The sequence below is a fragment of the Rhinopithecus roxellana genome, chromosome 17, assembly GCF_007565055.1.
Source record: "Rhinopithecus roxellana isolate Shanxi Qingling chromosome 17, ASM756505v1, whole genome shotgun sequence".
Taxonomy (NCBI): domain Eukaryota; kingdom Metazoa; phylum Chordata; class Mammalia; order Primates; family Cercopithecidae; genus Rhinopithecus; species Rhinopithecus roxellana.
The window spans coordinates 103,530,937-103,545,665 of NC_044565.1; the positions used below are offsets into that span (position 1 = coordinate 103,530,937).

The following is a 14,729-nucleotide window of genomic DNA, read 5'->3' on the forward strand; positions in this document are numbered from 1 at the left end:
CAATTATTCTTGCTACAATTTATACTTATTGTCTCTTTTCACCAGTGGATGTAGAAGATAAGTTTTAGAACTTTATACCTAAAGACCCCCTACTGGATCACTCTGTCCTTCCTTGTCTTTAATTTCCTTCTAACTGTTTAATCATTTCCATTCCTGCTTCACAAAGTTATTGTAAGGATCACTTGAAATGGAATATATCAAAGCACCTAGCTCTGTATCTGACACAGATTAAGCATATACCTTTCTTTCCTAACCAAGGGCAAAACTGATTATCTCCATCAAAATGCAAAGCAGGGCCGGGCGCGGTGGCTCATGCCTGTAATCCCAGCACTTTGGGAGGCCGAGGTGGGCAGATCATGAGGTCAGGAGATCAAGACCATCCTGGCTAACACGGTGAAACCGCATCTCTACTAAAAATACAAAAAAAAAAATTAGTCGGGTGTGGTGTTGGTAGCCTGTAGTCCCAGCTACTCAGGAGGCTGAGGCAGGAGAACGGTGTGAACCTGGGAAGCAGAGCCTGCAGTGAGCTGAGATCGTGCCACTGCACTCCAGCCTGGGTGACAGAGAAAGACCCCGTTTTAAAAAAAAAAAAAAGGCAAAGCAGTTGGGGCATCCTAATTAGAATCTTATAATGAATGTACAGGTACACCCAAAAATCTGTAAGTTTGTATCTTTTATTTGACATTTTCTTTACTTTTTTTTTTTTTTTTTTTTTTTTTTTTTTTAGGCAGAGTGTTCCTGTGTCACCCAGGCTGGAGTGCAATGGCACAATCACAGCTCACAGCAGCCTCAACCTCCCGGGCACAGTCAATCTTCCCACCTCAGCCTCCGGAGTAGCTAAGGCTATAGGCACATGCCACCACGTCCAGTTAATTTTTATATTTTTTTGTAAAGGTGGGGTTTTGCCATGTTGCCCAGGCTGGTCTTGAACTCCTAGGGTCAAGTGATCCATCCGCCTTGGCCTCCTAAAGTGCTGCGATTACAGGCATGAGCCACTGTGCCCAGTCGGCATTTTCAGTAAAATAATATTACAAAACCAGATTCTAATTGTTCTTTCCTGCCCATCCTAGTCAATTTTTATCCAAATCCCAAATTTTTAGCTATTATATCTTTTAAAACTTAGATATTCTAAACTAAAATAGCTTGAGAAACATATACTATAAATAGACATCCTTTGTGAAAATTTTTTTCTTAAAATTATTCCTAGCCTCACCTAAACCTTATTCAGTCACATTTCCACTTAAAATGTTTTTTGCTCTTCTTACAGTTACTGTAAATGTGCTCCTCCCTCCCTTTCAAAATGTGAAATCCTGTCAGAAAAGGCAGATTTTATAAAATCAAACACCTACAGTAATATTGCAACATGCTAGAATATAACTGTGAGAGAAAATTAATTCAGTGAAATGGTATCTCGTTCCTGCAGTCTGCAACTCTCTTGTCTCTTTCCTAATGATTTTTAAAGTCAGAACAGTCCATATGCTTCTTAGAATATCAGTGTTTTCACTTGAATTTTCTCCTTTAGTCTTAAGATTGATTCTATTCTGAAAGTAATAAAAATAAATAAATAGAAAAAATACCAAAGCTTGATTTTTCAGATTACTACTTGAAGGGTAGTTTGGAAAAATTCTGTTTTAACTTTCAGCCTTCTTTGCCTCAAAACAAACATGGCTTTTTGTCATAAACATATGCTATGACAGAATGTTTAAATGAACCCTTTGATTTGCAACCACCTTATCTTCAAATGACACTATATTCGTGAGGATTTTTTTCTTTAGTCTGACAATACAGCAAGACCCAGTTAAAATAGCAGGATTTCCTAAAACAAGTTGTAAAACCTAAGTTCTGATAAAGATTGTCTGTAAACTCAATAGAATAAATAATGAGATTCTTATTAGATTGTTTTTCTTATCCAAAAGAAATCTAGTTTTTACAAATCTTAACTAGAATAATGGTTACCTTATGGAGATACTGTATTCAGGACAGAAGATGCTTGTATATTGGACCCATGCACCAACCTCCTTTTCAGTTTCCCTTTCTTTGACTTCTGTTACTGAAAACAGATTAAATGATTCAAATCTTCTTACAGATACATGTCGCAGGCAATCATCCAGGTGTTTTTGCTTCAGAACCTTTGAAATAAAACCAAATATTGCAGTCATGTTATATAAACACATAGTAAGTTAAGTGTTCAAAATGTTCAAAATTTAAGTGGTAAGGGGACTTTCCCTTCCAATAATGACAGATTCGATAATTCACATATATCTCCTACTGAAGATAACTATAAAAGATGAACAAAATATTTTAAAACATTACTTGAAGACATCAGAGAGCAAAGATAGTGAAGATTTACAAGTCTGATATCTTTTTTTTTTTTTTTTTTGAGACAGGATCCTACTTTGTCACCCAGCCTCACTGTCACCCAGCCTGTCACCCAGCTGGGTTCAGGTGATCCTCCTACCTCAGGCTCCCTAGCAGTTGGAACTACAAGTATGCACCACCACGCCTGGCTAATTTTTTAAATTTTTTGTACAGATGGGGTCTCCCTATATTACCCAGGCTGGATTCAAACTCCTGGGCTCAAATGATCTCCAACGCTGGCCTCTCAAAGTGCTGGGATTACAGGTGTGAGCCACAGCACCTTGCCCGCAGTCTGATTATCTTTAAAAGGAGAAAACCTACAAAGGTTACTCTGACTTTTGCAACCACTTTTCTCCTGGGGATATTTGTCAATTCCAAAAGAAAGAATCGAGAAGATATGCTGCATCTTTAATAGCCTATGGAGCTAGGAGAGAAAAGTTGAATTTCAAAGCTTACCTAGGAATGGGGAGATATATTGAGTATGCAAGGTATGTATGTTTTAGCATAATGAATAATTTTGCTGGTGTTGTTGAAAGACAGATTTTAAAGTGTGGGAGATATCACCCAATAATAATGTTTGGATTTTATTTGGATCCTATTCCAAAATAATCAAATTATAAAGAAAAATTATGATAAAATGAGAAAAATTTGAAAACTGATCAGATCTTTCATGACATCAATTAATTATTTTGGGTTGATGTGGTATTGTGATTTTTTAATGTCATTTTTATAAGTTCATAATGAAACATTTAAAGAAAAAAATGATATGCGAGATTTGCTTCAAAATAATGGTGTGGGGGGCAATGGGAGAAGTGAGATTAAACACCATTGTTCATGAGTTAAAATTGCTAAAGCTTATCAGTACCTGAATGATTATTGTATTCTTCTCTCTAGTTTTATATATGTTTGACATTTCCCATGATAGAAAAATCTTAGATATAAAATAACTTCTGACTCATAAGCAAACAAAAATAAACAGATATTTGAAAAGCCAAATATATTTGGAAACTAGGCAATGTACTTATAAATAACCTACGAACCAGAAAAATAACATACAATAAAAATTATAGGCCAGGTGCAGTGGCTCATGCCTGTAATCCCAACACTTGGGAAGACTGAGGCAGGAGGACTGCTTGAGGCCAGGAGTTCCAGACCAGCCTGAGCAACATGACAAGACTCCATATCTACAAAAAATAAAAATAGGCTGGGCACAGTGGCTCATGCCTGTAATCCCAGCACTCTGGGGAGGCCGAGGAGGGTAGATCACCAGAGGTCAGAAGTTTGAGACCAGCCTGGCCAACATGGTGAAACCCCATCCTTACTAAAAATACAAAAATTAGCCAGGCGTGGTGGCGGGGGCCTGTAATCCCAGCTAACAGGGAGGCTGAGGCAGGAGAATCGCTTGAACCCAGGAGGCGGAGGTTGCAGTAAGCCAAGATTGTGCCATTGCACTCCAGCCTGGGTGACAACAGCAAGACTCTGTCTCAAAAAAATTTAAAAATAAAAATAATTAGCAGGATGTGGTGGTGTGTGCCTGTAGTCCTAACTACTCAAGAGGCTGAGGCAAGAGGATTGCTTGAGCTTAGGAGTTTGAGGCTGCAGTGAGCAATGATCAAGCCATTGCACTCCAAACAGGGTGACAGAGTGAGGCTCTATCTCTGAAAAAAAAACAAATAAAATTATAAAGTAATTTTGAATTGAATAATAGAAATACATTTCAAAACATATGACATGCAGCTAAATCCAGGCTTAGAGAAAAAAATATGGAAAGGTCAAAAGTTAATAAGCATTCATTGCAAAAATTTGAAAAATAAGCAAATTAGATCCCTGAATGAGTACAAGTTAATGAGATAGAAAACAAACATAGGAGAGAGAATCAATAGCACTAAAGGTTGTTTCCTTGAAAAGATTGATAAAATTGACAAATCCTTAATAAGACTAATAAGAAAAAAAGGAAGAAGTATCAATGTGATATAGGGAGATTACTATAATATAAATCCTGTAGACATTAAAAAATAATAATGAAGGGATATTTATGAAAACTAACTTTGAAAATTTAGATGAAATGGACAAATTTCTAGAAAAACACAACTAATAAAACTGACACAAGAAGAAATGGAAAATCCCAATAGTCTAAACTATTTCAAAAACTGAATTCATACATATAAAACTTACCACAAAGAATAATCCAGGCCCAGATTGCTCACAAAAAAATTATATGAAATGTCTGAGTAAGAATTAATGCAAGTCTTACTACATTCTTCATTAAATACTCAAACACCACTATGGGATAGATACCCATTACGTGAGAGAAAAAACTAGAACACAGGTCAGTTAAGTAATTTGCCCAACATCAGAGAGTTCACAAGAGGCAAACCCAAAGTTAAAATACAAGCTGCCTGACTACAGACCCTATACTCTTAATACCTCTGCTTGTAGAGAATATGATAAACTGGCATCACCTATCCATTCCAGCTTCCAAGATACCTTTCTATTTTATAGAGCTGGAAAGTTAGAAACTGTATTTCCTGGAATCCTTAGCAGCCAGAGTTTCAGGTGTGATTTTGGTCTAACTACTCAGATGCACTAACACTAACATGAGATTTGAAAGAAGGAAAGATGGTGTTAACTATAATTCACCAACTTGTGCTGGTTAGAATAGTTGTAGAGATACTTGGTTTTTCTGAAGCAGCTTTAACAGAGGTCCCAGTGTTGACTCTAATTTAATGGAGAGTGAGAGGAAGCACAAGTGGCATCACCTCTCCTGGTACAGATCTAGAAGCAAGGTATGCTTCTAGAATCTATAGTCATGGCACAGCAGCTTCCTGTTCATCAAAGATCACAGCTAAAGTGATGTAATCCTGGAGACAGCTTCAGGTTCTTCATTGTGGTAGAGGCAGTTATTTCTCTCGGCTGGCCAATTTCAGCTTTATACTGTGCTGGGACTCTGCTGTTCTGGGATTCATTCTTAGACTGTTTCTCCAATGATTTTGTAAGCACTTAATTCACTATGCTAAACCCCCTTCTGCTTAAAGTAGCTAGAGTGGTTTCTATTTTCTAAAAAGGAACCCTTATTCCAACAATGCATAATTCTTATGTGTAGAAGGGCAAACTGAGATCAAAACAATCGAGAAAATATATCAGTATGAATATATCTCATAGAAAAAATATGTTTAAATTTTATATACAATGTAGAAGTTTTAGAAAGTTAGTTTTTTTTGTTTTTTTTTTAGATGGAGTCTCGCTCTATCGCCCAGGCTGGAGTGCAGTGGCCGGATCTCAGATCACTGCAAGCTCCATCTCCCGGGTTCACGCCATTCTCCTGCCTCAGCCTCCCGAGTAGCTGGGACTACAGGCGCCTGCCACCTTGCCCGGCTAGTTTTTTATATTTTTAGTAGAGACGGGGTTTCACGGTGTTAGCCAGGATGGTCTCGATCTCCTGACCTCGTGATCCGCCCGTCTCGGCCTCCCAAAGTGCTGGGACTACAGGCTTGAGCCACCACACCCGGCCAGAAGGTTAGTTTTTTAAATGGAGGATCAGAAAAGGTAGCCTCTCTTTGAAGGTTTTATTTGTTTTTAATTGTTTAAAAGCCTTAATCAAAAGCAGGGTCCTAGCCAGGCATGGTGGCTCATGCTTGTAATCCCAGCACTTTCAGAGGCAAAGATGGGTAGATCGCTGGAGGCCAGGAGCTCAATACCAGCCTGGCCAACATGGTGAAACCCCATCTCTACTAAAAATGCAAAAATTAGGCAGTGCATGGCATGCACCTGTAATCCCAGGTTCTTGGGAGGCTGAGGCACGACAATTGTTTGAGCCTGGGAGGCAGAAGGCACTGGAGGCATGAGAATTGTTTGAGCCAGATTGCACTACTGCACTCCAGCCTGGGCAACAGAGCAAGACTCTGTTTAAAAATAATAATAATAATAATAATAATACAGGGTCTTATTATTGTCTGTCAACTATGGGCAACAGGAAGAAAAACAAACTACTCAACAGAGTTTACTCTTAGGAAAAAACAAAATATTAAATTTTAAAAAATATAAAATGTAGATATTATGAATTGTCTTCAATCTTGCCCAATTAAACTCCAAACAGTAAATACCTTTTTATAGTCTAAATTACTCTGATGTCAAGGTAATGGCACCAAGGTACTCTGATGTCAAGGTAATGGCACCATAAACCACTAATGTAAAAAATAATTTAAGTTACCACATGTATAATACTGGAAAGGGCTTTCATAGTTTAGTATGATCTGCATGATCTACGTGATCTACAATATGACAACAAGCTAATATTCAATGAAAGTAACGGGTAACATATTTAGAACAAGTAAGACATTTATATAATCCATGTTAGGTAAAAGTAATTACAATAGGAGATCAAGTCAAATTACTTTTGATGTCTCTTTAAAAAGAAGATACAGTTATTTTAAGGCCATCAATAATATTTGTAGTTTTATGAACTGAGAGGATACTCAAATCTCCCATCAAGTTAACCTTAAGGTAGATTATAACCTTATCATCTACAACTTTTAGAAGACCTCCTTCAAATACCCATGTTATATAACTAAATAATATTCAAATGAAATTATCTGGGGTGAAGGAATTAGTCAAGGCATTTTCTCAATCTCCTAAGTAAGTCAATAAGCCATTTAGTCAAATATCAATGCTATGCCAAGTAAGTTCATGTCAAAAGATTAAGTATCAGAAGGAAAAAAAAAAAAGACATCAAGTCCTAAGGTCCCTAAACCCATTAGGTAAACAATGTATAAAACTGAACACAATGGAAGTCGAAAACCCATTTATTAACCTGAAATGTTTGTTTACTTCAGAACTAACTAAACTGATCGTAACTGTACGGAAACACTTATGAAGACCAGATGTAGCAGTTGGATAGAGGAGTAAGGCTAAACACAAAAGTACTGGTTGAAAAACTTTTAGAAGAGTAGCTAGATGCCCTGATTACATCATCAACACCAGGCAACTACACTTCCCCACAATGGAACTTTCATAGGTACATTTCTAGAGAAGATGAGTGACAGTTCTGATCTTAAACATCAAGTACAGCTTAAAGTAGTATAACAGGCTCTTCATTCTGATCAATATCCCTTTCCTTTACTTAGCTTCTAGATAATAGGCAGCGAGTCATATCTGCCAGAGAGGAGATTGCAATATAGAATGAGTACCCCTTATTCAAAATGGAACCAGAAGTGTTTTGGATTTTGAATTTGTTCAGATTTTGGATGTTTGGATTTGGGAATATTTGCAAAACATAAAGAGAAGGCTTGGGATGGGACCCAAGTCTAAACATGAAATTCATTTATTTTTCATATATACCTTATACACATGGCCTGAAGGCAATTTTATATAATTTTTAAAATAATTTTATGCACAAAACAAAGTTTTGATTGTATTTTAATTGCAACTCGTCACATGAAGTCAAGCATGGAATTTTCCATTCGTGGCAACATGTTGGCTCTCAAAAAGTTTCAAATATTGGAGCATTTAAGATCTTGAATTTTTGGATTAGGGATGCTTAACTTGGTTTCCTTTCTGGGATACTGGAACGAGAAAAAAAAAGACCTGTAGATACTGACATTTGGGATCCCCCAATAAAAATGGCCAATTCCAGTTACCCTACAGTTAGGAGGACAGTAAACAGAACTCTGAATCCCTATATTTATATATGAATCTATGCTCAGGGATGCAAGTAAAAACCAGAAAACCTTATCCTTTATATGCAGAAGCTATATTGTTTCCCATTTTTAAGACACAGCAACAGGCCATGCATGGTGGTCACACCTGTAATCCCAGCATTTTGGGAGGCTGAGGTGGGCAGAATGCTTAAGCTCAGGAGTTCAAGACCAGCCTGGGCAACATGGCAAAACCCCATCCCTGCTAAAAAAAAAATACAAATATTAGCCAGACGTGGTGGTGTGCACCTGTAGTCCCAGCTACTCGGAAGACTAAGGCACAAGAATCGTTTGAACCCAGGACATGGAAGTTGCAGTGAGCTGGGATCACACCACTGCACTTCAGCCTGGGTGATGAAGTGAGACTCTGTCTCAAATAATAATAATAATAATAATAATAATAATAATAATAGCTACTATTTATGGTGAGTCTATGACGTGGCAGATTCCAAGCTAAGCATTTTACAAATATTATGTCAAATACTCAAAACAACCCTCCAAAGTATGTGTTATTGCTCCCATTAGGTGAAGAGAAAACTGAGGTTAGAAAAGTAAAAAGTTGTCCAAATTCCGACAACTTACAGAAGACTTACATCACACCTATTACCAAAAGGATTTAAGATGGCTTAAAGAGATGAACAATACAACAAGATACCATTTGTGAAAAGTGGATGAGAAAGAAAAAAAGAAAGCAAAAGTAAGGATATAAAACAAAGTCAAGAATAAAGGTGAAACAAAAATACATTCCATAACAATCTAAATACTTGATATAAATCAGTGAAGAGCACACAGCAAGTGGTAGACCTAGGACTGGATCAAGATTTAGATGCATCTGATGCCAGTGTCAAGTTGTATGCTTGCCAAGTTAACTGTGCTTTTGCACAAACCTTTTTATTCTACTTGTTCTTCAAAATAACAAATTAAATTTGTCATCAATTAAATATTTAAATTGTCATTAAATAACAAATTAAATTTGTCATCAATTAAATATTTAACTTGTCATTAATTAAATATTACAAAACTAATAACATAGAGCTAAAAGGGAGTTGTCGCTACCCTAAAAGCCAAGTTGAATGTTTTAGAAAAATAAAGGTAAGTTGCTTAAAAGTTTACTATCAATTTAGGTGTTGGAAGCCAACTATAAACATTTGAAGAATTATAAATGTCTAGAAAGATTTGATACTCAGAAAATAACTTCACTTGGAATATGTATTGTTATTACAATTCACCTCTTAACCAACTTTTTCTTTTTTTTTTTTTTTTGAGACGGAGTCTCGCTCTGTCGCCCAGGCTGGAGTGCAGTGGCCGGATCTCAGCTCACCGCAAGCTCCGTCTCCCGGGTTTACGCCATTCTCCTGCCTCAGCCTCCCGAGTAGCTGGGACTACAGGTGCCCGCTACGTCGCCCGGCTAGTTTTTTGTATTTTTTTTTTAGTAGAGACGGGGTTTCACCGGGTTAGCCAGGATGGTCTCGATCTCCTGACCTTGTGATCCGCCCGTCTCGGCCTCCCAAAGTGCTGGGATTACAGGCTTGAGCTACCGCGCCCGGCCCCTTTTTTTTTTTTTTTTTTTGAGATGGAGTCTTACTCTGTCGCCCAGGCTGGAATGCAATGGTGCAATCTTGGCTCACTGCAACCTCCGCCTCCTGGGCTCTTAACCAACTTTTTCAATTGTCCAATCCAGGTAAAAGCATCCTGCTTTGATATAAATTGTACTGTGAAATATTCCATAATCAGATTCTTCAGCCAGGTAGTCACACCTTTAGGCAAGATTTTTCATTCAGTAGGTGGTTTGTAAATACATGTTTAACAGTCATTGCTACTCTTCCATCTGCCCTACGTCACCTCCTTTTAGGAACTGCCCCTCCCTTACTCTATGTAATTCTAGTGAGGTTGTTACCTTACCTGCCACAGGGTGGGCTGATGACCCAGGTTAGCCAAAGTGCCCCATTCTGGACACAGCAATTGGTCCAACCTTGGCCTATCAGAGTCCTTTGGAGGAAATGATTTGGATGTTGGGGAAAATAGTTATTTCTTCTGGATTACTAGCTGGATGGATAGGAAAGCCTGGAGTTGCCAGTGGCCATCTTTGTCAACATGTAATGAGACTCAGCAAAGAGGAAAATAGAACAATATCCATAACCTCTACTGGTATTGATTAATAAACTTCCAGACCTCATCTAATTTAAGTACTCGCTTGACTCAAATGTTGGCAATTTATCATGTAACCTGGAACCAAATGATGCACTAGGTCAACCAGGTTTTCTCTCAAAACCTGTGTTTTGTTCATTACAAAACACAGAAAATACTAAACAGTTAACATAAAGTAAAAGGCCATGAGACAGCACTGGAGCTCTATAGGGTAATGGAAAGACAGAATTGTAAAGGAAAAAACAAGCGAATAGAACAGATGTTCTGCAGATGTCCCACGAGAGAGAAAAGGAGTCACATATCTCTAGCACTGCTTAGATCCCTTATAGTTTTCCAGTACTAGATGCATATAAGTAGGAACGGTTCATTCATTTGAAATACATTTACTAAAAGCTTGTAAATGTTTAATATTTGTGATCGATTAAATTATAATAGAAAAAAATTCACTTCCTCTTTTTCACCTCCAAGGAAGGAGTTGTATTTCCCTGCCCCTTGACTTTGGCCTTTGCCAAATATCTTACTTTGGCCAATTGGAAGTAAACACATGATGTGAGCAGGGGTTTAAAATGTGTTTCTGTGGTTGGGCTTGCTCTTATACCTCTGCTATCACCATGAGGACTTTAGCCCACTAGTCCAAAGATTAGAGACATATGGACCACATGTGCATCATAGAGATACCCAGGTGACTACAGCCTATGTCAGTCAGCTCCCAGGTGGTCCCCACATGCACCAACAAAATAAATATTAACTGTTGTATGCCACTGTGATGTTGTGGTTCTTACTGAGCAATACCTTACTGATAAAATACACTAAGGACTAGGTGCTATGCGCCATTTAAAGACTGACCTTACTCTCAGGCTTTCCACAGACACTTAACAACATCTACTAAAAACCAATTAACCAGGTCCTGTGCTAGATGCAGAGGATATAAACTAATAAAACATCACCTTTTCCCAGGGAGAATGCCCGTTCTAGTAAGAAAGAGAGACGCTGATCACATGATCATAAAATAATATAAGGGGCTCACTGGTAGAGTGGGCTGAGGGTTTAACTTAGCCCAGAGGCATTAGGGGTGGCTTCACAGAACAGTTTGAAATGGAAGTGTGAAGAATGAACAATCATTCACCAAGTAGAGAAGATAAAAAGACTCTAAGCAGGCAGATGTATACCATAAGTTTCAAAGTCAGAACGTGTAGGGAGTTCATGTAACAGCCACGGCTGAAACTTGTCACTGTTCTCATTTAGACCGCAATTTATAATGAACGTAAATGCTGTAGCTTTTACTATACTAAGAATCACTGAAAGCCAGGCATCATGGCATACCCCTGTAATCCCAACTACTCAGGAGGCTGAGGTGGGAGGATTGCTTGAGCCCAGGAGTTACCTGCCTGGGCAACAAGACCCTAGCTCATTTAAAAAAAAAAAAAAAAGGAAGTGGGGGGGGCGGTGGGCGTGGCAGGCACAGTGGCTCAGGCCTGTAATCCCAGCACTTTGGGAGGCAAGGCAGGTGAATTACCTGAAGTCAAGAGTTCGAGACCAGCCTGGCCAAAATGGTGAAACTCCGTCTCTACTAAAAATACAAAAATTAGCCGGGTGTGATGGCGAGCGCCTGTAATCCCAGCTACTCGGGAGGCTGAGTAAAGGAGAATTGCTTGAACCAGGGAGGCAGAGGCTGCAGTGAGTCAACATTGTACCACTGCACTCCCGCCTGGACGACATAGTAAGACTCTGTATCAAAAAATAAAAATAAAAAATAAAAAAAAACGGGAGGTGGCCGGGCATGGTGGCTCACGCCTGTAATCCCAGCACTTTGGGAAGCGGAGGTGGGTGGATCACCTGAGGTTGGGAGTTCGAGACCAGCCTGACCAACATGGAGAAACCCTGTCTCTACTTAAAAAAAAAAACAAAATGAGCCAGGTGTGGTGGTGCATGCCTGTAATCCTAGCTGCTGGGATGCCTGTAATCCCAGCTGAAGAAGGAGAATCATTTGAACCCGGGAGGCGGAGGTTGCGGTGAGCCGAGATCGCAGCCATCGCACTCCAGCCTGCGCAACAAGAGCGAAACTCCATCTCAAAAAAAAAGCGGGGTGGGGGGCTGCGAGGAGGAGGGTTGAGTCCAAGATCTCATTTCAGTGGTCACTATTTAAAAAAAAAAAATCATATGTTTACTTTATTATAGGTACTTCCTGTGATGATCTGTGAGGACATGCATTTTCTTATCCTGTAATACCATTTGTAACAATAGCAAAACCAGATCATTAGTGGTCTGGAAAGACTGTCAATGCATCAGCAAATAAATTTTAATTAACTCTGATGATCTACTTAACTCATAACTCCAAAAGCACTAAAAGACTACTGTATGAAAAGGTGACTCAAGGTAACTGCAAACAAAGTGACCCTCAAAATACTAAAAGCACAATCTCAAGTGACAATAGCTGGGAAACTCTTCCAAACACAACTGTCAGAAATGGAAAAATGTCCTCCTGAGTAAAGCTTTAGGCAGAAAACTTCAGGCAGAGGCATAACACTGGTATGTAAAAACAATAACCAGACTTAACTTCAAGAAGTGAGGGAAGAATGTGAGTGATCATAAATCAGAACTTCCGTCAAGCTTGCACGAGTGAAGTTCTAAATAACAGCAGAAACTTGGAAGTACCAGAAGATACCATCATTCAACAAATGAACACACTTTGACTAAACCACTTTGGACACGGAGAATCTCGCTGATCACTTCGAACTACAAGATAATCATTGAACTTTGAGACCTCGGTGGGAGAGGAGGTCAGCTCTTCCTACTCCTTGCACGCTCCGCTTTACGGAAGATGCTGAGGGAACGCGTGCCGCATCTCAGTCCTGGCACAGTCAACCACGCTGGGCAAAAGACGGGGCCAGAGGGTGCAGAAGAACATCGGTAACTAGAACCAGGCTGGGAGCTAAGCTAGAAGAAACCTGGGGAAGGAGGCAAAACAGAAGCAGGAAAAGAGCAGTGGGGAGCAGCGGGCGCACCAGAAACTGGCGAGAAGGGGAAAAGTCTCCCAGACGCACAAAAATGTATAGAAGGGGTTCCTCTACTTCGATCTGAGTTTCCCAGGAGCTCAGCCTTGGCTGTCTTCCTCCTCATCCAACCCCACCTATTCCTCCTCTTGGATGGGACACTTAGGTGAAGCGAGGGGGAGCTTCGCAGGTGGCTCCCGGCAAACTAAGAAGGGACTCCCAGAGCTGCCAAGAGGAAAGAGCTGCGAACCGTCGCTCCCCCGGTACGTGAGAGGGGAGTGACCAGAGGCAAAGGTGAGGCGAACAGGTTCTCCCCTACCTGCCGCAGGAGCTTCCACCGGGCGGCTCCCAGGGGCGCCGAGACTACGGGCCCCCGAGTGGTGCAGCCAACTGCCGGACCGCCGCCCGCTGCTCGCGCAGTCTCACCAGCCCCAGCGTCCGCGACTCGCGACTCCATCTCACTGGAGCCTTCCATACCCGGAGGTGCCGCCACCGCAGCTCGTCCCCTGCCAGGACCTGCCAACTTCTTCCCTGTCAGGACCTGTGACGCCCGCCACCACCCCCCCCCCCCGCCCCCAGTCCAACGACCCAGGCATGCGCGCCCTCCCCGAATTCCGCATTTCCGGTACTCGCATCTCCTTGGCAACCAGGGCCGCGCTGTCACGTCATTGCACCATTTTGCTGGTAGCCATCTTGAGTGAGGGCGGACCAGAGGGTTAGAGAAATGTGGCAGGGCTACTGGAACGCTGTCCCTCATTGTTTTAGTCTTCTCTGCTTCATCTCGAGCTCAGAAGACTAGCAAAGAACGAAGAGTCTTATATATTTTGAGACTAAAGAACCCAGGAACCCAAGAAGAATCCTTGACCACAACAAAGATGGCGAAATCTGCCTGTTCCTCGTGGTAGATTGAGGTTACGTAGCTCGGCGTGCTGCAAACCAGCTCTAGGCGGCTCTGGGTAGGTTGTCGTTCTGTGGGCTGCAGAACGCAGACTTCGGCTGGACGTGCCTGCGGTGACACCTGCTCCTCTCTGAGAGCTTCAGGTTCTCCGGCCTGCCTTCACTGGTTTCTGTCTAGAGCCGGACTGATTCTCTCAATTTGCGTATGTATGGGGAGTGTGCTGGTCTCTTCCCTTCTCGAACCCTTCCTCCCCACACCCAGCCACCCACCCCTCAGTCCCCAGGTCCTCGCTTTATGACTCATGGCCCAGCACTGCGTGCGTGTCACCTGGTCCCTCTCCCTGTTGCATTCAGATCGCCTCATCCCTGGGGTGGAGAGTTGCATGGGGAAAACGAATAGGTTCTCCCGAGAACACCCGTTTATCTACCCCACCCCCATCCTAGCCTTGCATACTGTCTTCTCCTTGAGGATGAAGGATGGATAAAGGCTGTGGGGACGTGGTGATGTAGGACCTTTGCAGGCCCTTGTTATTCGGGTCTTTTTTCCCCCTTTTTTTAAACTAGTGTCGGCTAGTAAACTAGTGTTGCTTCTCTACCCCCAACCGCCCATTATTTTGCTGCGACATGGAAAGGGATTAAG

At 40.9% G+C, this 14,729-nt stretch overlaps 2 protein-coding genes across 7 annotated transcripts in view; one reads left to right on the forward strand and one right to left on the reverse strand.

Annotated features, from left to right (window-relative positions):
- CAMKMT (calmodulin-lysine N-methyltransferase) overlaps positions 1-13,744 on the reverse strand; it is a 419,013-nt gene extending 405,269 nt beyond the window's left edge. For both annotated transcript variants that reach the window (XM_030921734.1, XM_010356520.1), the window contains exons 1-2: positions 13,512-13,744; positions 1,957-2,129 (exon numbers count right to left, since the gene is read on the reverse strand). In XM_030921734.1, the coding sequence (XP_030777594.1) occupies positions 1,957-2,129; positions 13,512-13,667 (329 nt within the window). In that variant the 5' untranslated portion in view covers positions 13,668-13,744. The remainder of the gene's footprint in view (positions 1-1,956; positions 2,130-13,511) is intronic.
- A 132-nt stretch (positions 13,745-13,876) lies between these two features.
- Positions 13,877-14,729, forward strand: part of PREPL (prolyl endopeptidase like) — a 55,327-nt gene continuing 54,474 nt past the window's right edge. For all 5 annotated transcript variants that reach the window (XM_010356515.2, XM_030920864.1, XM_010356516.2 and 2 more), the window contains exon 1: positions 13,877-14,292. The gene's annotated coding sequence lies outside the window, so the exon portion shown is untranslated. The remainder of the gene's footprint in view (positions 14,293-14,729) is intronic.